This window comes from Phaenicophaeus curvirostris, chromosome 24 (assembly GCF_032191515.1).
Source record: "Phaenicophaeus curvirostris isolate KB17595 chromosome 24, BPBGC_Pcur_1.0, whole genome shotgun sequence".
In the NCBI taxonomy this organism is placed as follows: Eukaryota; Metazoa; Chordata; class Aves; order Cuculiformes; family Cuculidae; genus Phaenicophaeus; species Phaenicophaeus curvirostris.
Window position 1 is genome coordinate 2885353 of NC_091415.1, and position 23259 is coordinate 2908611.

The 23259-nt window shown below is 45.2% G+C and overlaps 1 protein-coding gene and 1 long non-coding RNA gene across 4 annotated transcripts; one reads left to right on the forward strand and one right to left on the reverse strand.

The window, feature by feature from the left end:
* Positions 1-1449: 1449 nt before the first annotated feature.
* Positions 1450-22757, reverse strand: MDM4 (MDM4 regulator of p53). 3 transcript variants are annotated; one of them, XM_069876130.1, is made up of 11 exons: positions 22606-22757; positions 15566-15673; positions 12861-12935; positions 11302-11435; positions 10786-10835; positions 7869-7930; positions 7013-7109; positions 5507-5667; positions 4847-4981; positions 3922-4002; positions 1450-2414 (listed from the first exon to the last, which is right to left on the reverse strand). In XM_069876130.1, exons 2-11 carry the CDS (start codon positions 15638-15640, stop codon positions 1860-1862), a joined length of 1425 nt encoding a protein of 474 aa, XP_069732231.1. In that variant the 5' UTR covers positions 15641-15673; positions 22606-22757; the 3' UTR covers positions 1450-1859. The 3 variants fall into 3 exon arrangements, with proteins under 3 accessions (XP_069732231.1, XP_069732230.1, XP_069732232.1); XM_069876129.1 differs by lacking the exon at positions 22606-22757 and adding an exon at positions 17561-18141; XM_069876131.1 differs by lacking the exon at positions 22606-22757 and adding an exon at positions 17557-17573.
* Positions 15566-20286, forward strand: LOC138730736 (uncharacterized). Its single transcript, XR_011339090.1, has 3 exons — positions 15566-15658; positions 18606-18839; positions 20043-20286. It is a non-coding gene; the product is annotated as an uncharacterized lncRNA (long non-coding RNA).
* Positions 22758-23259: the final 502 nt, after the last annotated feature.

Genomic DNA, 23259 nt, shown 5'->3' on the forward strand with positions numbered 1-23259 from the left:
TGATCATAGCATGATTAAAGTGCATCGCCAGCAATTTAACAGCCCTTTCATTAAGGGAGCAATAAGCAAGCTTTCAAGCTTTTCCATGTGGACCGATTCCCATGGACTTACAGATAGTGCATCAAAACACCAGACGGTTACCCTCCGATTTTCAGATACCACTGTAAATAACAGCCAACTATACTAGTCAAAATTATAACACAGAAATAATCACAGTACTAGGCAAAATATAAGGTGGATCTGACTTTTGGCAGTGATAGGCAGCAACTGTATAGCACCTACTCAGGTATCTTTGCAGAGAAACAACTCTGACATTGAGGTCTGTGGGGACCTTCTGCGGGGCAGGTTCTGGGGCATTCCGTGCATGCCTGACCTGCTGTGGCTGGACCAGCCCAAAAGAGTGGAAAACAACAAGGAAACAGCTTAGAGAAGCACGGAGGTACAAGCACTATCTTCTCTTTTTCTTGTCATCACGTGTACTTCCTAGATCAGAGAGGGAATTATACCAGAGATGACAAAACAGGGTTAATTCTACGTACTGTACGGAGTTCAAATGCCTTTATGCCTGAAAGGTGAAAGTACTATTGCTACTGCTGTGTGATACAGGCCCTCCAAAGCCTGGGGGGTACAGGAAGGCTGAGGAAGACCTAAGCACACTCTAGGATACAATCTCAGAGAAAAGGGTTAGACCTGTTTAAACTGCAAATTCTAGCTGACTTTTAACAGCCAGTAGAACAACCATGCAGAGCTCTGAAGGACAACGGAAACGGTGCAAACAGATTTGAAGCGTTAATTCCCAGGGTAAGTAAATTAGCAGAGAAAATTTAAAAAGCTAACACTAAGCACAGCCCAGAGACCAACCAGCTGCCATCGGTGCTTTACAAGGATTATTTTTCAATATATCCTGTCCTTAATGCCACATCATGCTCTAAAGTCATTATCTTCTACCTAGACTGGGCTGATGAGATGAGGCAGGTAGAAGCTGGCAGGGTGCTGTACGCACAGAGCTATGAGAACATCCCAAACCATGCACAGGGCTGTTATAGCTTGATCCAGCTGGCAGACCAGATTTTGAGCTAACGTTGGACAGGCTTCATCAAAGCTATGCAAGATGACATAGAATTGCAGTTAAATGAAAAAAAAAATCAATAGAAATTAGAAGATCAAAGTAGAACATCCTACTCTTTTGCTCTGATACGTGACTTGAGATAGCTACAGAATCAAAATCTGGGAGGACTTATTTTAAGTCTGGGAGCAAGAGGACCTTCACCTTATCTAACAAACATACACTGAATTAAAAAAAAAAAAAATCATTCAGAAACCAAGTTAGTTGCTTCTCACTGCCCTGAGAACTGATCCTTGAAGAAATGGCTTATCTCAATTGCAAACACCTTGGTCAACCCGTGTCCCCCTCCCCTTCCCCACCCATCTTTCCCACTCCCCCATACACAGATGTCAGATAGATTCCCCCCCCACTTAGAACGCATTGCACAGGCCTGACTTACTGGAGACCTCCACTCCAGCAGCCAAGGTTGCACCTCTTTGCAAAACTTGCTTTCTGCAAAGACCAGTTGTCAGAGCAGAGAATCCCAGTGTCACCACTGAGCTGAAATTAGAAGATTTAGACAATTCAGTATCATTGTGATGGCTGCTCCCGGCTCCCTACTGACTTTAATTCAAATGGATCTCAGTAAATGGGTGCTGCTTCATTTAACGCAGAGGATTCTTCGGTGTTTTTTGTTAGATATGAATCTTAATTCTCTTTGGTATTCACCAGCTGAGCTCTGAAGTTAGGATTGGTGTGAGTGCAAGAAAACCAGTGTGCTGTCTTTTAGTGGAGAAGGCCTGGACTGGCACAGCTACCCCATAAAGATCCTGATCACCATCTCAATGTCTTTCCTGCACACTGGGCAAGGCGATCTCTTTTTCTTCAGCATCTTTGCACACTTGAAACAGGCCACAAGGTGAGCAGTCCTTCCATGGACAATATTCCCATCCCGTGGTCTGTGATGGCATAAGAAGCAAGGGCTCAGTAATTTTTTAATACTCTCTATCGACTGTGTCTCTTCCTCCTTTTTACGCTCAGTGAAATGCAACAGAGATCCCTTGCTTTCACATTCTCGTGCCAAATCCAAAGACTCAACAGAGCTGTGGGGATCTACATGCGATTTGTTTTCTACAATGTACAGGTCTTTGGGTTGGCCAACTGGAGCAGAAATAGTCCTTCGGCAGTCCGGGACATCTATCCCTTCATCATCATTTTTCTTTTGCATAGCATCAATGTCAGACAGAGAAAGAGAATGAGCCAGTTTGGGACAATCTGAGTACCAATCTTTCCGTAAGGCCCAGCAGCGGTAACAGTACCGTTTGCCTGGAGAGTTAAATTTCTTGCATTTCGTGCATTGCCAGCAGTCCTGAGGGATGATTGAGGCAGACAAAAACAGCAGCAAGTTAGTGTATTCTTGCGTACAACTCATTTCCTCCACGTAGGAAAAGCAGCGAAGACGCTTCATCAAAAAAGGACATCTATTATGGAGTACAAGCTTGCAAATGCATGATTGCTAGTTTGATTATCAGTACCTCAGAGAGCCTAAAGAGGATTTGATTACCCCTGTGCATTCTACAGGTGCAGATCTCTTAAGCATTAAATTCTGTCCTTCCTTCCTCCCAGCCTTCAGCACTTTGGGAGAATACAATGTTCTCAAGCTGTGCTGTTTATTGAATTTTTAGTATCTCACTCTTAAGTTCAAGGGTAGAGCTCCTGGAAACAGTCAAGAATCTATTTCCCGGGCTCACTAATCACTTGAATCTGCACAACTAATAGCAGCTCACTTGATTATCCCACACTGCAAGGACAAGAGCTGCCCACGTTCTGAGCTATGATTCAGCTGCCCAATGCCAGGAATGTCCTAATTTGTCAAGCATGCACAGTCCAGAAAATTATACTAAAAGACTTGGGTGCCATCAGCTGCAGAGAGTAACCTAATATACTTTTCCTATCGTCCAGTGAAACCTCAAAAGGCAGATTGCAGGACTGGGAGGAAGAACAGACCGATGAAAGAACACCAATTTGATATCCCTCGCTGTCCATCACGAGGGAATTTAGAAGAGGAATAGGGTAGTGTGGAGAGGTAACAACCCAGTAACTACTGCTCGTTCTCTCTTTCCCCTTCGTTTTTTTATTTAAACGGGGAAAAAGCTGTGGGCTGTCCTTAGAGAGGCACCGCAGGGGTGAAGACATCACCCCAGCAGGTACACAGGCTCTTCTTCTGACAAAGGCCATACTGGTATCTCAGAAAAAAAAGGGAGAGAAGAGACGTGGAATCTCTTCTCACCCTAGAGCATCACAAAGCCAGTGGCAGCTCTGGAGCTGGCCTAGACACCCAGGACTCAGTGGAACCCAGATCCGGACACAGAAATTTCAACTAACAAAGTTTTTTTTCTGAGTATGAGCACTTCAATGATTATGAAGTGCTTACTTTAGCTTTCCGGATCTCTGCCAAGGACTATTCTCCTCATCTCCTTTCAGAGGACAATACAGAATTACCCTTGTTAAAACACACACGGATATTGTTAGTACTAACTTCATACAGCATTGAAGTGACCATGCTGGAAACTGAGGGCCTAATCTTTATTCACTTTCTGAGTGAGTGAAAGGACGTGTTAAATTGACAGTAAAAAGCCAGCAGCTGCCCACGCTGACACTACATTACCCTGGCACAAAAGGGACGAACAATGTAGAAACAAGGCCCCTAATCTCCTAGTCAAAAAAACCCTCGTAGCTAGAACACGTATTAATTCTCTCACATTGCCATAAAAAGTAGCTGAAATGACCCTAGTTCCAGGACTGCTCTGTGGCCAGGAGAGACAGCGGGTGTCTTTGGACTGGGTGAGAAATGCTTAACCTAAAGGAACGCCTACCTCAGAAGCAGCTTCTGTATCTGTGTCATCACTTAAGCACTGAGAATCCTCAAAATCATGCAAACATTCGTCCTCGGTCACCTGGAAAGAGTGGAAATGTTGTTAAAGGGGAGCTGGTTCAGAGTTTTATATGCCTGTGGTCAATTCCTCTGAGGTACACCAGAATCATACAAATACAAACACATATACACCTGAGCAGTCCTGCTAATTTCTTCCATGGGAGAAATCATGAACTCAATCCTTTTAAGACACATTTGATTAATTTCTCTTGTGACTGATCTTACAGTGATTGCTAAAACAACGAGGTGAGATTTTCCTCTTCAGGTCTTTTTATTCATTAACTATATTATAGAATCTTAAAGTCACAGAATCATGGAATGGGTTGGAAGGGACCTTAAAGCTCATCTAGTTCCAATCCCCCTGCCACGGGCAGGGACACCTCCCACTGGATCAGGGGCTCCAAGCCCCATCCAACCCGGCCTTGAACCCCTCCAGGGATGGGGCTGCCACCCCTGCTCTGGGCAACCTGGACCAGGGCCTCCCCACCCTCACAGCAAAACATTTCTTCCTAAGATCTCACCTCAATCTCCCTTCTTTCAGCTTAGTCTTGCAGATACTGGGCTAGAAATACAGTAAAGTTGCTGCTGGTGTTTCAATTAATTATAGATTAAGTTTGTGCCTTGAAAATAAACACATTTAACCCAAAACCTAAGCAGACTGACCACACAGAAAAGCAATCAGCCATGTATGGAATGGTGACGGCCATTTCTAAACACAGTTTAAGCTCTGGATGGCTACAGATCTACCTCCTCCCTAATCAGCACAGCACTAGATGAAAAAAACTAAAGGATTTTGCATTTCCATGAGACCAATTAAACAACGCCAACCTGTGGAACACACGCACTGTGGCTGTTTGAAGAGGTACCTTTTTGTCACCTTCTTTCACCTCCTCGCAGTCAACTGTTTCCACCTTGACTGCAGCACTGCTCTGATCCAAAGGGCATTCGTTGAGGAACCACAAGTCATCAGTAGTATCCGAAACAATAGCAGTGTCTATGTCCTGTTGGAAAAGAAACAGAAGAGACCACTTAGGGCTCAGTTTAGCAGCAGCAGGCGTGCCAGCACTGCAGCCATCACCACAGCAAACGCCTCTCCCCTCTTCATTGCTAAGAGCCTTCTCAGTCACCCCTGGAGAGAAAGGGGCAGCTCACTCTCACAGACACCCCTTTTCACAAGCAGCACTAAGCTTCCTCCCCTTGCCAGCTGGCCACCACGTTGCAGCCACCTGCACTGCGAAACAACCTTCAACCCAGAAGAGAGGCAACTCCTGAAACACAACCACTGCTCTGGAGTGCAGAAGGACCTCCAGCGGCTGAGCACAGCCTTCAGAGAGCAACTAGTTTAGTTAAGAACACTAAAAGTAACCAACCACCTGATGTGAAAGGCTGGGACAGGAACACACAAGGGAGAGGCTGAAAATCCTGGAGTGGGAAGGGGAAAGAAAGAACAAGAATATTTTATTTACTTGGAAACCAAAAGAGGAGAGGAAAAGAATACAGTGCACCTATTTAAAATGTCTACACACCTGGTTAGTCTGAATATCTGTTGATCCATTACTTCTGGACTTGTAATTGCTTCTGAGGTTGCCTAAAAACCACCATGGAAGACCAGCTACATCCCATTCCTCAAACACTAGGTCCAGTTTAGGCTTCTTGCTTTTAGAGAGGTTTTCTATTAAGTCTTTGTCTGTAAGAGCCAAGTAGAATCTAAGTCATGCCACACCTACATTATTCAAGAGACCAGAAGAGAAAAATTCGGCCCCATCCGACTTTAGAAACCTTTCTTGCTCCTTACAGCCAGTTACCGCTAAGAGCTTTGCTGTCTGTATGAGTGTACTTGGACATGAAATCTGCTGCACATCTGCACTCGTGTACCTACCCGAGTGAACCTGGCAAAACAGCCACTGCACAGCCAGAGGTCAGAGCAGCATCCCAGTGCTCCCAGTGCCTCTATATGGTACAGGTTCTCTTTAGCTTTTAAGACTCAATACAGAAACGCCACCACTTCTTTCAGAGCTCTATCCAAATCAACACTGAGCAGGCTTCTTGAGTGACTTAAGATGTGGAAAGAACTGGTTTGAATTTGCTTCAAATTTCCAGTGCTGGTAGCTCCTGAATTCAGAAAACAGGTTCAAAATAGGAAGCAGAGCACCAAAAATCCATTCTCCATAACCCCATGCTTCAACGTCCTTTTTAGCCTGTGCAGTTTAGTCTAAGATCCTACGTTCAGCAGCCTGAATTGCTAGATAACCTTGAATCTCACTCTCTCCGGTGCCAAAAGTTTCAAAGTCACAGACAAGGACTGTTTGTGCAACAGACAGGAAAATATCTCCTGGTCTCATTTGATCTGGAAATACCCCCACTTGCAAAGAAGATTTAGTTTTACAAATTAGGTTCCTTGATATCAGAACGACATGAGAATAGAAAGCAGAAAAACAGGACAATTGCTTCCATAACATCAGAAATCCATATGCGTGAACCAGCAAGAAATCCCCAGGCGTTAAAACAAAGGGAATGTCTAAATATGAAGGAGCTGTATTACACTTAAGCTGGATAGAAAAAAAAAATCCATTGTCATTCAGTTCGCTGATTGGTTTGCAGGTAATGACTGCAGACGGCTCGGGCTGTGTTCTAAGTAATCAGAGGAGAAAGTCCCTTGGGAAGATAAATAGATACAGGTATAATTTCAGCATTTAAAATACCCTTCAGCAAGGTCTGTAAGATTTGTCATGGCATTTTTTAGTGACAGATGTGCTTTTGGGGCTTAACCTGCCATTTCATTCCAAGTGTTTGTTTATTTATGAGACCAAACACCCATGCTAGAAAACACATCTATCATAAAATACCTTTGGCAAACATTTGCAGTTTTCTCAATCTTTGGCATAAAACAATGATTTTTAAAGATTATATTCCACAACAGGTTTTTATGAGTCGCCCAACACCCTCCTCCAGCAGTCTGCTCAACGTGTCACACTGGAGAAGGAGCAGAAAGCTTGTATGCATTGAGCTACTGTGGAAAAGCTGCCACTCACCTTCTTGAGTCTCACATTTTTGCTCTGAGGTAGACAAAGCAGAAGCATTGGTTTCACCCTCCATGATGCCAGTATCAGAACCTTCTTGACGGCTAAACTGCATGAAGGAAGGAAAAAACAGTTAGTCCATCAGAGCTTATAGGGACAAGGGGATGTAGCACTTCCATTCCGAGTCACCAGCTGCAGTACAAGACCAGAAGTTGTGAAGAGAAATCAGTTTCTGAACAAAAACTACACACTATTAACCCTTTATGAAGGCTACTGCATCAGTAATCAGCACAAACAATATGCCTGCAACCTAGGAAAAATCTTAACATTGGCCAAATCCAAAAGTTGCCATCTTTAATGTGGTAACATTGAGATTTTTGTGACTCTCTGGCCCCCAGTGTGAACAGACACCTCCCAGATCAGACTCCCTTAATCCCAAAATATACCTGGAAACAAGTCGGAACGGGCAAAGATTTTTCCTAGGTTCCAGATTCTGCCTGAAGCTTCTGAAAACAACCCTACTAAACACAAAACTTGTTCACACATTTTAGAAAGCTTAATTATTTGGCAATTCCTACTCAGAAAGGGGATGGGAGAGAGAGCGGAGAAAGACATGAAAATATAGAGCACGCTGGAGGAACTGAGGACTAGAAGTGCTACACCCCATGAAACGCGCTCAGAGACTGGTACTCTGTTATGAAGAGAACAGAGAAGGGTCACTCTGTCCCTGTTCTGTGGACTCCAAGAACTTTTCAGGAAGGTGAGGACCTGGCAGCCAAGCAGCACAAAGTTCTGGCAGTCCACCATGCACAGGTACAGAGAAGGGGCACTCTGTACAACAAAAGAAACCACCAGGCAGTGGGTTTACCTTCAGCTGGTCTTGGCTTGGCTTATCGACGCTCTGTTCCTTTGCGAGACTCTGTGCAGCATCTAGATGGCAGGTAAAACAAAAGAAAAAACCTTCCCTGGTAATAACCATTCTCACAACACAGAGGGGCTCCAGCAAGCAATCAACGAGCCAGGCTTGGCAGACCTCTACAGAACCCTTTCAGAGAAACACTTTGTCCTCCTCATGATAGGAATGGTTGGACTCAATGATCCGGTGGGTCTCTTCCAACCTGTTTATTCTACAATTCCATGATTCTATAAAGTTAGGCCATCCCCTAGGGGCATTACTCCAGTATTCCCTAGGCTTCGTAAGGTACATATGGAGACATTAGCCTATGGAATACAGAGTCCGCGCCTTCTCGGAAATGAAGCCTGATGAACCCTCACAGGTTGCAAGAATCTTTTTCCCAAAGTGAAGAAATATTGCTTTTCCCGCAGGCTGTCCTGCCAACACACATTTTAGGTCCCCTAAACAAAAGGTCTGCATGGAAGCAGAAACCCAGAGCAGCAGCAGATGGTGCGGACTCTCACTTGGAGGCTGGATCAGATCCAGGCTAAGGAAGGTGAACAAAGAGTAAGACTTTTATAAACACCATCTCTTTCAGCTTAGGCTGAAGCAGGAAAAACGCCTTTCTTAAAGGGTGTGGGCGTGAAGAACAAGGACGAGATTAAAGAAGGGAAAATTCTATGCACAGCAAGTTCTTTCCTGGCCAACTGCATACATATCCATAACACAATTTAATCCAGACAATTACGCCGGGCCCAAGTTAATTAGAAGGCCAACCTAAACAGCAAGAGCAATGAAACTAACAGAAATTGTTCAATGTAAGAGGAGAGCTGCACTTAGCAAGTCTACCCTTTAAAGAGAATGGCTTGCTAGAGAACAGAAGATGCAAGGATGACTCCTGCTTCCTCCCCTTAGAGAAATTCCCTGTTGAATGCCAGGAAGATATGAACAGTCCAATTCACAGCACTGATAAGAATATTGAAACTGCTGCCGTAGGCAGAAAAGTGGACCACAAAAACAGACTAAAACAAAGGACCACAAAAATCACACAGCTCTATCCCATATTCTTTGCCCTCCATACATTAGTTCAGCTTTCCTTTCTTCCCTTCCATCACCCTACAGCTTCTGCAATCACTGATTATTTAACACCTGAAGGCAAACAAAAGCCAATTGGCTCATCCATAATTGCTTTGGCTCTGTGGGGTATTAGAAGAGGCAAAGACTTACCCTTCTAACACCTCATAAATAATGCAGACTAGCCTTAAACACTGTGAAAATACACTCCACTTTCTGGAAAGCTTCCTTTTTCCAAGCCAGTATGTTCTAAGAACTGAACACAAAATGTCCTTAAAGTGAGGTATTCCTAAACACACCTCATGTGAGTCACAGAGTGAAAGCAGCCAAGGACACATCCGATAAAGAGCATTAGGTAAGAGCTCAGCCTTTATTATCGAGATGGACTGCAGTCACTTTCTTTTCTACAAGTGTACTTAAAAGAAGTGGCCGAGATAATCTGCAAAATGTTGTGCTGATAAGCACTGATTTGGCTCAGGTCTACAAGCAGCTACTGCAAATCATGGAACATGAAGATTTCTTTAAGTTCAATGGCACTTCCAGGTATTCCTATGTTGCAACAAAGGAAAAACAATTCCTAGAGCCAGCCTTCCTATTTTTCTGTCAGAGGTCTGGTCTGCCAAGCTTGTTTCGTTTCATAGTCACACACACACCCATGCAGACACAGTGGTATAACTCAGTGATGGTCTCCCTAAAGGAATAGTAATTCCTTTAGCAGGTTTAAAAATAGTTAGTTACACCAGGACTGGACCATACGTGCACACCCAGACACACACACGCAGCCACGTGCACACACCGAGCAGAAGGGGACAGGGAGTGCTCCTCTGGAATCCTTTGCTCTCCACATACACTGCCCATAGGCAAGAGGCCAGGGCATCACCAGCGAGGGAAGCAGCACTCACACAGTTATGCTGTAGGTAATGTGCTTAGACAAGAGTCCGCTCAGGAAAACGCTCCTATATAAATAAAGGAAGGGGACCTCAGAGGCCCCAGTACATGGCTCAAAGCAGAAGACTAAGCAGTTTAGGGCTGTGTTTTCTCAAACCGATTCTAAATTTGCACAAGCTTTCATGTACATGTGCAAAAATAGGCTAAGCCCTTATGAGGAACTAAGTCCATATTATCAGCTTAGAGACACCAGGAAGTACGGCATGAGATTCCACGACTCTCCCTGATGCAGCTCCCTCATGGTCTGCAGAGTTGCAGTTTAATCAGAGGGTTTTTTTTCAAACATAGACTGCCAGCTGTACAATGGCTGCAAGGAAGCCATCAGCTGAGATTAATTTAAGAATAAATTGTAATATATGATTGAAGGACTTTTGATGCAGACAGATTTGATTTCTTTTACGAGCTGGGAAAGTAACACTGACCTTTAAAGGTTCAAGTGTTTGACTGAAGTCCAGATCTCTTTGGCTACAGAACTAGGCTAGGCTTCCAGCACAGTTGTCTTCAGTTTCAAGAGTATGAAAGAATGAGAAATCAATAACGACTTGGATGGGATACTTCAGCCACGTTGATTTGTACAGCCCTAGTATTTAGCTCTGCCAGAGAGCTTGCAGACAGAGCGCGGCTGCTGCTCTGGTTGGTCACTGATTATAAGAGAGCCACGTTACTCAAAGAGCTCACTGATTTTGTATCACCGCTACTGGTGGTAGACACACAGAGAAGACACAAACTCAAAGAGATTGTCTCATCACAGTCTTCATTAACAGTTTGTTCCAACTTCAGAAACATTTCACTTCACTGAATATCAGTACTTACCCAGGTTACATCAACACTATATTGAGAATACTTGCCCATACTGTGAGTAACCTACCTGCCATGGCAGCAGAGGTCAGGTTCCGTTTCAACATGTCATAGACCGGGCTGTGGGAAAGCGGATGACAGTTGAGTACGCTCACAAAACCAAACAGCATCACCATTTTAAAGTAGGGACAGAAATTACGTTTTATTATCCAGAGAGACAATGATAAAAACAGCGAGGTTTTTCTGCCACTCCTAAATGCTTGCTACAGAGAAGTCTAGCTCAGAACTTAACTGAAGGATGCAGATTTTCACTTAAACGTGAGATCAAGGGCCTGAGCAGGTCCAGAAGTAAAAGAGGGAAAAGATGTCACCTCAAGCAGCTCGCTGCCTGGACCACTCAGAACTGGCTCTTCAGAACAAAGGAGCTAATCCCAAACTTGTCACCAGCATTACCAACAAGCCACTGAGCAGGGCACTTGGTATTCACAGAGCTTTATGCAACACTGAACAGAAACAGTGACACCAGGAGTGTCACTCTTGGAAACATCTATGATCCAGCGTACATTACAAGTCACTTTTTTCTTACCTTGGATCTTTCACAGAGAAGCTCTCCAGCCCCAGCAGTTCTCCCAGCTGATCTCCTCCACAATAGACCATGTGCTGCTGTCTTTTATCGTACAGCTGCCTCACCATGATATACTGTCCTAGGTAATGCATCACCTGTGGGTACATAACACACCATTAGGCACATCTGCAGTCGAAAGCAAACCACCAAAGACCCTGGAAATCTCCTTTAGTTTTGGGTACTGGCCTCCTGCTACTCTGGCATGAGTCAAATAGTACCTGCTTATTATGCACATCTGCAATTCATCAGTGCCTCCAAACCAAGGAAGAGTTATGCTTTATCACACAGCTATCAGCTCTATAAAGATTAATCTCTGGCAGGAAGGAAAACTGAGCTGAACATGGATAAGGAGAAGTCACTCTGCTACTTCACATTAAAACAAAAACATGACATGGGTGATAACACTTTTATGTGGGCAGTTTCCCTCGGTGAGAGCTGCAGACAGAGACTCCTCCTGTTCAAGCGAGAGTAAAGAGAAGGAAACAGGTGGGTAGGAGGTAGAAGGTTAACTCAGTTAAAAGAAAAAGCTATTACTAAAGTGTGACCACAAGTCAGAATGCTGTCACACAGGAGACAGTTTGCAAGATGCAAAAATAAGTGCATTAGTATAATAAAGAAGGATGGAGAGGGAACATCCTCTGAGAGCAGACACTGCCAGCTGCAGTGAGGAACCCAGAGTACAAAAGGAGAAAGCGAAGTGCAATATAGGCAGGTTCCATCCCCATTACCCACCAAAGTGACCCTCCTGAACGACAGTGTCCCCAAAAAGTGGCTAACAGTACTCCATCCACTGCAGAAAAACCTAACTTGACTGAGTCAAAATGTTAAACCATACAAGTAACCTGCATTTAATAGGCGACTCCCCCCATTTAAACCATTCAATTTGTTTTTGCAAAAAGTTTTAGAAGCTAAATAAGTTATTTAAATGCATAAGTGTTTCAAATAAGTCACAAGGCTCTGCAGGAATATCTGACACATTCATAATGAAAAACCACTGCATTTAATTCTTTGCAGACAGGATACGCCTGTAAATCACGGTCAGTGTCATTTTTTTAATCTTGTACACATATTGCATTTTAATCTTAAAATAAATGAATTCACTGGGTCTCTCAGGTTTAGCTGACAGGCCATTTCAAAGGAAAGTTAAAGAAAAACATCAACTAGAATTCAATTTTTAAGGCTTTCGTGCACTGAGCAAAGCACAAGACAACTGAACAGAATCTTCTAGGTGCTCTCAGGAAAGTGGCTATTCCATCTCTCCTTTCTCCAAAGACATTTCTGATTTTCCAGGATGAATAACCTTCTTTAATATTTGACACTCCTATTCCAGTTCCCCCCAGGGCTCTCAAGACAGTTTATGATCAACCAAATCACAGACCTAGGGGTAAGGTGCCCCTGTTTTGCAGACAGGGCTTCAAAGTACAGAAAATTAGTAACCAGTCCCATCCCTTCCCCACAAAGAGCCATGTCACAAACAACTAGGAACTGGCACAGTTTCAGTGCCTGGAAAGTGAGCCCACCTCCTTCAGCGTGAAGATTTCACCTTGGGCACCTGCAGCCTGCAGAATCTTCAGAAGCGGCAGCTTGGGTCGCACCTAAAACACAAAGCAGAGAGTTTCGTGCCCTGCTGAGGGAAAGGATGTCACCCTGGCACCAAGCATGCCTGCATGTCACAGCTAAAAAACCCAAGGTGTACACATCAGCCTGTGTGAGACTGTCACACCAAGCACAGGGCTGACACCCTGGTGTGAGCTGGAAGTCCTGGGGAAACACTGCTCGCCTCAGGCTAACCTGCTGAAAGCTGAGATTCTTTTTTTACAAGTAATCTGCATAGACAAGCCCTTAAAAAGAAGTCAGAAGGACTGGAAATCAGCACAATCATTCTGACTCAAATGCAAGACAAAGAAAAAACCCAAGGAATTTGGGCAGCCAGCACCAAAAGCTTTAATCACATTGTCCCATTAACTTTGATGCCATTCATCCTGCAGAGAAGATTGGAAACTCAGACCCTTGGAATGGAGTCCCAGGCAGTGATTAACCAAATGTACTGACTCACATGTTTAGGAGCAACGATGCTGCGCTGGGATTGCCACTTCAAGAGCAGCATGCCTGAATTGTCTCAATTAGCAGTGAACAAACCAGGGCTGCTCTGCGCAGACCTCAGGGAGCGTGTATTTATTAGGCACACAATAATAAGATGCATTAAATACAAGGTGTGGTTAATTAACACCAAGGATCAGAACCTGTACTTTTTGTGGATCTCACTCATCAACCAAAATCTTTATTATTTAAAACATAAAGCACTCTGGGAACGACGCAAGGGCTCCACAACCCCTTTAGGTTTCACCCACGCACAGAAGCAGCTTTGAGTAGCAGATGAGACAGATGATGCTATGTAAAACAGCACCAAGGTTTAAATAGCGCCTTCCCCCTGCATTGCTACTTCATCTATTCCACAAGAATGTTAACAATCCCTAGGAGAGTCCCACCACATGATCTGATGCCTTCTGTTCCCTGAAGATGTCAGAAAGCCCTCGCTGTTCTCTGGAAGCTACACAATTGTATACAATATTGCATACTAATGCTTGTCTCCCACACTGAACCTCCTCTTCTGCTCTCTTTGTCCTCCAGATACTAGCGTGGTGAGATATTTCAGTCCATCCCAGGACAGAAAGGCCAGTCCTCAGCACATGCTGTTCACTGCCACTTCCGCTACACTTTCACAAGGCTTGTGCTCCCAAAGCATGGAACCTGTGCCTTCACCTATCAAGGTTAGGTGTATTCACCTGTGTCTCACCCCCACCCATCCTTTCCACCCATATAAATGAAAATGCATTCTCTCTTTCCTTTCCTAAGGAGCAGAGCCTGACTTGTAGCCCTCCAACATCTCCTTGAGCAACAGCCTGAGCTGCAGCACCATTTTCCTGTATGAGGTAAGGAAAGCATGTTTCAGTTGCTTGTTGTGGATGTGATTCGTCACATTGCTATCAGACAGTCTCTTGAAAAGGTATCTGTTCCACTCTAATAATGTAAAAAATTCCTCTGTGAATGAGCCTGGTCTACCTGTTTTCTCATCGTTGTTAAATGCCTTTTCAAGCTGAATCAGAACAGCTCGTGTCCAGCCATAAGCCTCTTTCTCAAGAACAGCTTTTTTAGTAGGAAAAAGCTCAGCAGAACTCAGAGAAGTGCTTGTATCAGCACATGGTTTTTAATAAGATGAAATTATGTCTTTGCATTCATTCATTTCTTTAATGACCACTCTCAAATGGATTTTGAAGTAACTTCTTGCGCATCTTTTTGTGATTAAAGAAGCAACCTAGTTAGCTTGATCACTTTAAAATGGGCCCTTAGCTACTACAGTACAGCTAAAATGGGAGTGTTTATTCCACACTGCCAAGGACACTGAGTGTTGACAATCAATATTTTGCTACTAATACCAGAGCCTATTTACTTCTTTTTTGCATGCAGAATGAGTTGAACAAATAAGCACATATATCAATGCTGCATAGGACTTGGCTATGTTTCAAAACATCTGAATTAAGCCTCAACTGGGAGCATTTCTTAACTTCCCATCAGCTTATTTCCACTCCTGCCACATCCCCTCGTATCATCGAGATGCTTGTTACAATGAACTGGCTCTGGAAGATTAGATGCCTATCTTAGAGAAACCTTCCTGATTTTTAAACCAGACTTCTCCAGCTTGCAAATATCTCTTCTCTGACTGGCTGTCAATATGGTTGATATCCAAACCACACACTTACCACGCTGACCTTAGCCTGCAACTACAACTACTTCGTGTTCCAGGGACACTCTAGGAATAGTCAAGAGCAGGAGAACTACATGTTCAATGTTTACCATAGCTGACTCCAGAAAAGGCATGGGAATGCATTACTGACTGGATGAAGCTTGGCATTCAAGGTTACAAAGCTTCAATACAACTGTGAACTCACAGCATTCGTGGAATGCTGTATGTGGAATGCTTGAAGTATACGTCCACCATGAAAATATGCATTATACAATTTCCAGTATAGCCAGTTTTAACTACTTTTTCACCTCCTGAAAATGTTCATTAATCATTGATCTGGTAGAGATAGCTAAAACAGCTCCTTGGGATAAAAGCCCTACTCAATCAGGCTAAATTCTTATTACTTAAATGTTTTGCTTTGATTTGATAGAAGAAATGACTGCTTTAGTGAGGAGAAAGATAAGTGGGAGAGATAATTACCTGGTTAACTTGTCCGAGTGTGATGCTGTGGGTGTTCTCAGCTGCTGGATGCTGGGCAGAGCTTGGAGATGTCATTGTGGCAGTGATTAGCTTGTTTCTAGAACAAACCTGCAAATGAAAAGGTTGGAGGACCAGTGAGGCTGAAAAACCTAGTCCTAAGCCTAACCACTTTCAATTCTTAGAAGCTTCAGGAAACCAGTGTCTAAAATTAGCCCTGCAGGCACATCTGAAAGGACTGCTGTACAATGCTGATGCTCCTGTGCTCCACACCTGCCCTGCCCACACTGATCTGCACTGTCCTATCCCAGCTGCGTCCCATTCCTAACAACCAGAACAGATTTTCTGTGGCACTGAGGATGCTCTGACCCTGGCCACCTCTAGGAGTGGCACAGTGGGGTGAAGAACGTGGGGTCCTGCCAGCCCAAGGGGACTGCAAGGCTCCATGCCACTAGCAGCCTCTTACCATGGTGAAACCCTTGAGTCAGAGGAGGGGAAGCTGAGTCACAATCAGCCACAATGGAAAGCTTTGCATGTCAGCAAACCCTTGATTGCCCAAAAGGAAGCGCAGTCACTGCTGATGGCAATGATTAACACATTGCCCACCTGCTTTTCCAAGAGCTGATAAAACTGATGGAGCCTCCATCCCAAATGATTAGATGCAGGCTAGAAATCAACAGTTTGAGCAGTGTTACTGGGTGAGCAGGTGAAACAATCCTTTTCTGGGAAGGGACAAAAGGGGAAGTCCTGCAGCTATTTGAATTTGTCAAGCCCTATCAGTTTCAGTATCCACCCAAAGAGCAGAGCTTCATGTGCAGAATGATCTGTAATGACTCATGCTTGCAGCACAATCCAGTTTTATCTACCTACACCACAGGTTTGAAAACCTCTATTTAAAGACAAAGGATGCTGTAAAGTAACTGAAAAGAAGGAACTTCAGTCTTGGCCTCTTAGTCTCAGCTCTAAAGCTCAGACCAATATAACTGTAAAATTGTTGTGTCCCTAGACCTGGTTACAATAAAATCTCCATTTCTATGTAAATCTCATTGTGCTCCTTCAGGCAATACTGAAATGAGCCCTGTAACTGCTGTTTTACTGAACTTCAGGCTAGATGAACTAAGATGACTGGCTCCTGAATTTGCAACCTTGGGGAAGTTTTTACAGTGTAGAACCTGGAAGAAGAATCATCTTTTAACTCACAGAATCATAGAATAGTTCGAGTTGGAAGGGACCTTAAAGATCATCTAGTTCCAACCCCCCTGCCATGGGCAGGGACATCCCACTGGATCAGGCAGAAGTTGAAGCTAGATTTGAAAATGCAAAGCCCAAAACTTTCAAAGCAATGTCTAAACTCTTTCACACCATTTTCCAGATACAGTAAAAGAATTTGTTATTACTACATCAGTTACAAAGAATGTAAGCCAGTATGATTAGCTATGTGAAAAACTGAATAGTAGCAAGACAACCAGACCTAGGCCTGAGGAATGTAACCAAACATTGTAGATGTAGACAAAACAGGCTGATCATCTATCTAGCAGGCAGGGTAGGAACCTCAGTAATGGCAAAAATCTAAACTTTAGCACCAATTCAAATTGCTGAATATCGGTAATTACTGGACCCCTCTCCCTCCCCTGCCCACCTATTAAAAGAGATATAGAAAAACTGTTAGAAGCTTCTGATAGTTCCCATAGTATCACATTTCTCTGAAGTAAGGAAAAAAAATCATTCCCAAAGATCAAATGTACCTCTAAATATTTAGGAAAGTTTGATTAAAGCACATCAAAAGTTCAGACTTGATAAATGACATTGATAGTACACAGATCTAGGTAGTAACTCAAAATAAGTCACTTAAAAGAGCTAAAAGTGCTTCCATGTTATCACTGTCTTAAAATTTAACTATGGTTTCTAATTGAGAATACCAAGCACAACCACATAAACTGCCCATGGGACCCTTCATGCTGCACAAGCTCTGTACCAGCTGCAGTCAAACTTACCAACCTCGAGCTTCCCTGCTGTAAGGAGGATGACCAGGCTGAGCCAGCTGCTGCCTCTGTTTGCCAGGCAGCCCCTTTGCTCCTGCCAAGAAGAGCCTGCGGGTTCGGGTGCAGGACAGCAGCTCAGAAGGGTGCTTGGAGAGAAGCTTCCCTTGGCTGGGCTCCCGCTCCTGCTGATGCTCTGGGGTCTGAGTCGCTCTTTCAAAAACTGCTCCTGCCTCCAACTCATTAAGCCAGGAGAGGGAGTCGTTAAATGCATCAGCTCCTGATAAGAGTTTGAGCGGGTGTGAAAAACAGCCGAAATGGGAGCAAGCAGTGGATTTCCTCTACGCCCTGCATTCCTGGAAAGGGACTTTGCTGCCCCTGGGTGAGAAGAGTCAACTAGAGATCACTTTAACTGCTTCAATACTGGTTTTATTAGAGAAAGGCAGGCAAGTAAGTGCCCTGCCTCCAGTCTGTGCAGATGAATTGCATTTTTAGTAAGTCTGATTCTGAGTAATACAACTTCCTTTAGTTAGAAATTAATCATGGGATTACTGAATGCTGTTTTCCCAAGCACGCGGGCTCTAAAACATGTCTGGGCTGCAGATCTCCACAAATTTATGGAGGCAGCCACCAGTCACTGTCCTGCCAAGAAAGAAAATCTCACTTATGTTACTGCACAGCCTGGCTAGAGACTGTAATAGTGGAAATTCCTGGAGAACTGAGAAACTTCTTGCTCAGTGAGCCCTACTTAACCTTTCCCTGGAAGTGTCTGAACAAACCTGCAGCCAACTGAACAAAGTATAGGTGAACTTACTGTGGCTTTCCTATATTCTGGGAGTTGCGTGTGTAAGAAAATGACACTGGAGCCGAGCAGTGACTCTGAGGAAACCATGAATCACAGAAGAGTCATGAACAAACCGTTCTTTCCATTTGCACACTTTATATGGTCATGCACAATACAGGAACAAGCCTGCCTGTTTTGTGAGTAAAGGTTCCCTTTCTTAAAAGATCAAAACCCCACTAGACCACAGCTTTTGGTGCTTGCAGAAGGAAAGGCTTGAGAGAAAAGATCTTAGACCCTGAAGAGAGCACAAACACAGGGTGCATGGACTGTTCCTAATGGCAGCATCTGAAAAGCTGAAGCTCAACTTCTAATTTGAGTCCAGTTTTTGCTTTAAAGTCTCCTTTTATGGACGAACACGGTTGCTGACTTCTGTGCAAAGTGAAAACACAGCAGGAAGCATAAACTAGACATTACTGGTGTATCTGTGGACACTAATGGCTTGCTTCAGCAGGAGGTAAGGTCTGACATTTAAGTCTTGTCCTCAGCTAGCATCACCCTTTTTCATGCTTTCAAATAAAGAAAAATTTCTGCTGAAAACAAACTTGCAGTCTCACTTACGGTATCATGTAGAGAGCTGCCCTGGAGGGGAGCCTTTAAACAAGCACTAATCGACAATTGAGTCGGAGCTAATTAGGTTTGTCCCTATCAGTGTGAGTCCCTGGGAGTTCTCCTGCCTACAATTCCTTCTGCCTGTCTCACCAGGCTAGTGACAGAAGCCCATCACTCCTCCCTGCAAACCTCCTCAGCTCCACCAGTGCTGCCACAGTGCTTCTGCCTTTCTCTGGGCTGCGTGTTCCACCTGATCACATCCCTGTGCTCCTAACAAGTCCTGTGGGAGCTGCATGATGCCATCAAGCAAATATCAAAGCTGCCCTCCCAGGGCCACCTCCCAACAAGCTGTTTTACTCCACGAGACCATGCAGGCCTTGGCTGATTATGTGGGAGCTTCTGGCTGGGAAGTGGCAGCAGAAGAGCAAGCTGGGCTGTGAACTTTGTGATTTAACAGATTTCAGGCTTTATCGACTACCTGACTTCAATTCTTGCTGTCTTGCTCTCAGTTAAGTGTTCTACTTCATTGAATGCCAATTTACTATCAAAGCAATCAGGAAAAATATCCTCTGCTAGGAAAAGCATCTGGAAAAAAAAGCATGATTTCACTACGGAGAACTCCTTTAATGCATTACGGCAACAAAAGGTGAGGCTGCTATTTCTAACAAGTAGCTGAAACACTGATTTTTAAAGAGTTCTCTTTTAGCATCTGCTCTGGAGTAAAATCCAGACCTTCTAATACAAAACCAAACTCATTTCAATTCTGAACTTCACCTGACGTGAGTTTCGTTGCTGAGATGATGCATCTCCCACAGACCCTGTGCTGCTCCCTCGAGCTCTGCTAGTAATGCACCACCAAAATTACCCAGCCTTGGATAAATGTTAGTAGTTAACAAATACAAATGTTGTGCAATACTCTGTTGATTGCAAAACCAGTTATAGGAGGGAAAACCAAACTGATTGTTTCAATTAAATAAGGCACACTGGCAAACTGCACTGTAAATTGTCCTCCATCAGCTGCTGCTGATGGTATTTGTTGCTGGTGATAGTGGAAGTGGCAGTTTCACCTCACACCCTTGTTTCTTTCCATTCACCTCTATTTTTACAGATGAAATCAGGCTTTTCCACAATAGCAGACACTTCCCTAAGGGAACATCAAATCAATATCACTATTTTAATGCATCCAACCATGGAGCAAGAGGGAATTAGAGCATAAAAACAAGCTTCTTCACCAGGTAAGAGCTATATGATGCCCTGAAATGACTGTGCTGACAGTTCCTGCCACACAGCTCAGCTGTAGACTTCTTTCTCTTCAGTATTGAGCCAAGTACTTTAGAACTTGTGACCAAGAGGCTGAGGATGTGCTGAGAGTTGGACTCAGCATAGAGAAGACTCCGGGGGAGACCACAGAGCAGCTTCCAGTGCTGAAAGGGGCTCCAGGAAAGCTGGGGAGGGGCTCTTGATTAGGGAGGGGCAGGGATAGGACAAGGGGGAATGGGTTTCAACTGAAAGAGGGAAGATTGAGATGAGATCTTAGTGAGAAGAGTCTTCCTGTGAGGGTGGGGAGGCCCTAGAACAGGTTGCCCAGAGCAGGGGTGGCTGCCCCATCCCTGGAGGGGTTCAAGGCCAGGTTGGATGGGGCTTGGAGCCCCTGATCCAGTGGGATGCGTCCCTGCCCACAGTAGTGGGGTGGAACTGGGTGGGCTTTGAGGTCCCTTCCAACCAAAACCATTCTGTGAACTTGAGTCCAACTGAAGCTAATCATCACTTCTTTTCTTGCAGCAGTGAGAAAAGAGAAAAAGCTCTTTTAATCACATCTTTGGCAGAACTGGCTGTGTGATGTTTCACTTACAAGTTTGGATTTTGAACATCTAGGGGGGTTTGCTCTACTCCTAAGAGTTGCTAAATCTACAGACATCCGCTCAAAGTCTTATTACACCTAAGTTTGCTACACAAAGTCCACAGTACATTTACAAAGAAGAAGTCACTCCAGATATGGATTTTAACCCTTTTTAAGTCAGTCTGCTTCCATGTGCTGTCTTGCAACACTAGAAGTAACATAGGGAGGTGCTTGGCACTTGCCCTACCTGGCAGGAACATTCCATGCTACTCTGCTTGGAGCAGGGCCAGCTATGCTGGCAATGCTGTAACTTGGAGCTGTGGGAAAGCATTAAATGAACACATACGAGAACAGAAACAAGGCCAAGTTCTTGCAACAGCACCATGTTGCTGTTTCAGTGGCCCCTTCAATTGCACTTGTTATCTCTAAAAGTTCATAATTTGCATTTTTTAAACTCTGCTCCTGTCAAATTCATGTCTTGGGTAGTTATAGGGTTTTTTTCAGCTCTTTTTAAGCCAGTAAGCATTACAGCCCTAATTTCTGCATTACTGCAAGCAGGAGCAATCAGCCTGGAAACTAGAGATCACCTTTTGCAGTCCACGTTTAATAAACATGAAATATTACACACCTGATCTTTGAGTTATTAACCCCTCCCTGAAATTACTTATTGTTGTTAATATTGCGCTTCAAAGAGCAGCTACTTCCAACTGTTAAAGTGCACAGGGGTTTGCACCCGAAAAGCACAGCAGGGTTTAAGGTTAAAATCATAGAAATATTAAGGCTGGGAAAAGAACACAGCTACAGGGTTTCTGAATCCTGCCAGGGATGGTGACTCCTCCAATTTTGAAACTCTGAAACTTATAGCCTGGAGAAGAGGAGGCTGAGGGGAGGCCTCATTGCTCTCTACAACTACCTGAAAGGAGGTTGTGGAGAGGAGGGAGCTGGGCTCTTCTCCCAAGGGACAGGGGACAGGACGAGAGGGAATGGCCTCAAGCTCCACCAGGGGAGGGTCAGGCTGAACATTAGGAAGAAATATTTCAGGGAAAGGGTCATTGGGCAGTGGCAGAGGCTGCCCAGGGAGGGGGTTGAGTTCCCCTTCCCTGGAGGGGTTTAAGGGACGGGTGGACGAGGTGCTGAGGGACATGGTTTAGTGTTTGATAGGAATGGTTGGACTCGATGATCTGGTGGGTCTTTTCCAACCTGGTGATTCTATGATTCTATACTCTAACTGCTGCTGAAGTTATCACTGCTGTGGATAACTCTTGGCTGTGCAGAAGATCAGAAAGTTAAAATTATGCTCTGGAAAGGAAATACTTGTCCTACTTCCTTTAATTCCTGGAACAGGTGGCATAAGCACCAGCTAACTGTTGACTAGAAGCTGTCAGACAACAGCAAGATGAACTTAAAAGAGTTCAGCACCCCCAAACACACCTCAGCACCCCGAAACCAATCTCAGCATCTACACACATACCCCAGCATCCCAAAACATACCCCAGAGCACCTCAGCACCCTGAAACCCATCTCAGCACCCCAAAACCAACCTCAGCATCCACACACATACCCCAGCACCCCAAAACATACCCCAGAGCACCTCAGCACCCTGAAACCCATCTCAGCACCCCCAAACACACCTCAGCACCCACACACATACCCCAGTGACCCCCAAACACACCTCAGCGCCCCCAAAGCACCCCAGTACCCCTACACACACCTCAGCACACCCACACATACCCCACAACCCACACCTTTCCCCCCCAAACCACCTCAGCACCCCCAAACGCACCCCAGCACCCCTCTCCGCTCGGCCCCGCCGCCCCCCGCCCCCGCTCACCCTACAGCTGCTCCATGGGCCTCAGGCCACCCCGCAGCGCGGGTCGGGGGGGGGGAACCCCTACACCCCCCTCGAGCTCCCCTCCACCATCTTAGCGGGGCCTCCGCTTCCCCTCGCGGGCAACATGGCCGCGCCGCGCCATAGAGAGGGCCCCGGAGGGAGGCGCCTAGAGAGGACCCGCAGCCTCGCGCGGGAGTATAGAGAGTGACAGGGAGGGCCTAGAGAGGACCCGCAGCTCCGCACTGAGAGCGAGCGCCCTCCTGGTAGTGGAGGACTGAGCAGCAGGGAGCGCATGTGGTCGTCCCCCGCCCCCAACTCCAACCATGGGGTGCGGGATACTGGGGAGTCGGGGAGGGGAGCATGTCGAGGGGGGCACCGGGAGTGATGCGGGATGCAGGGATGCGAGGGCGTCCCGGGGAGCTCAGGAGGGGAGCTGGGAGCGCCCCAGAGGGTATCAAGGGCGATGAATGCGGGGGCATCGCAGGGGGTTGGGGGTGAGGGGGGATGCGGGATGGGGGGGGACATCGCGGGGGCTCGAGGATGGGGAGCTGAGAGCGCCCCGGAGAAGCAGGGGGACATGGGGGGTTGGGGTGCGGGATGGGGGACACGCAGGGGGCTGCACCATCCCTAGATGCAGATAACAACCCCCCTGTA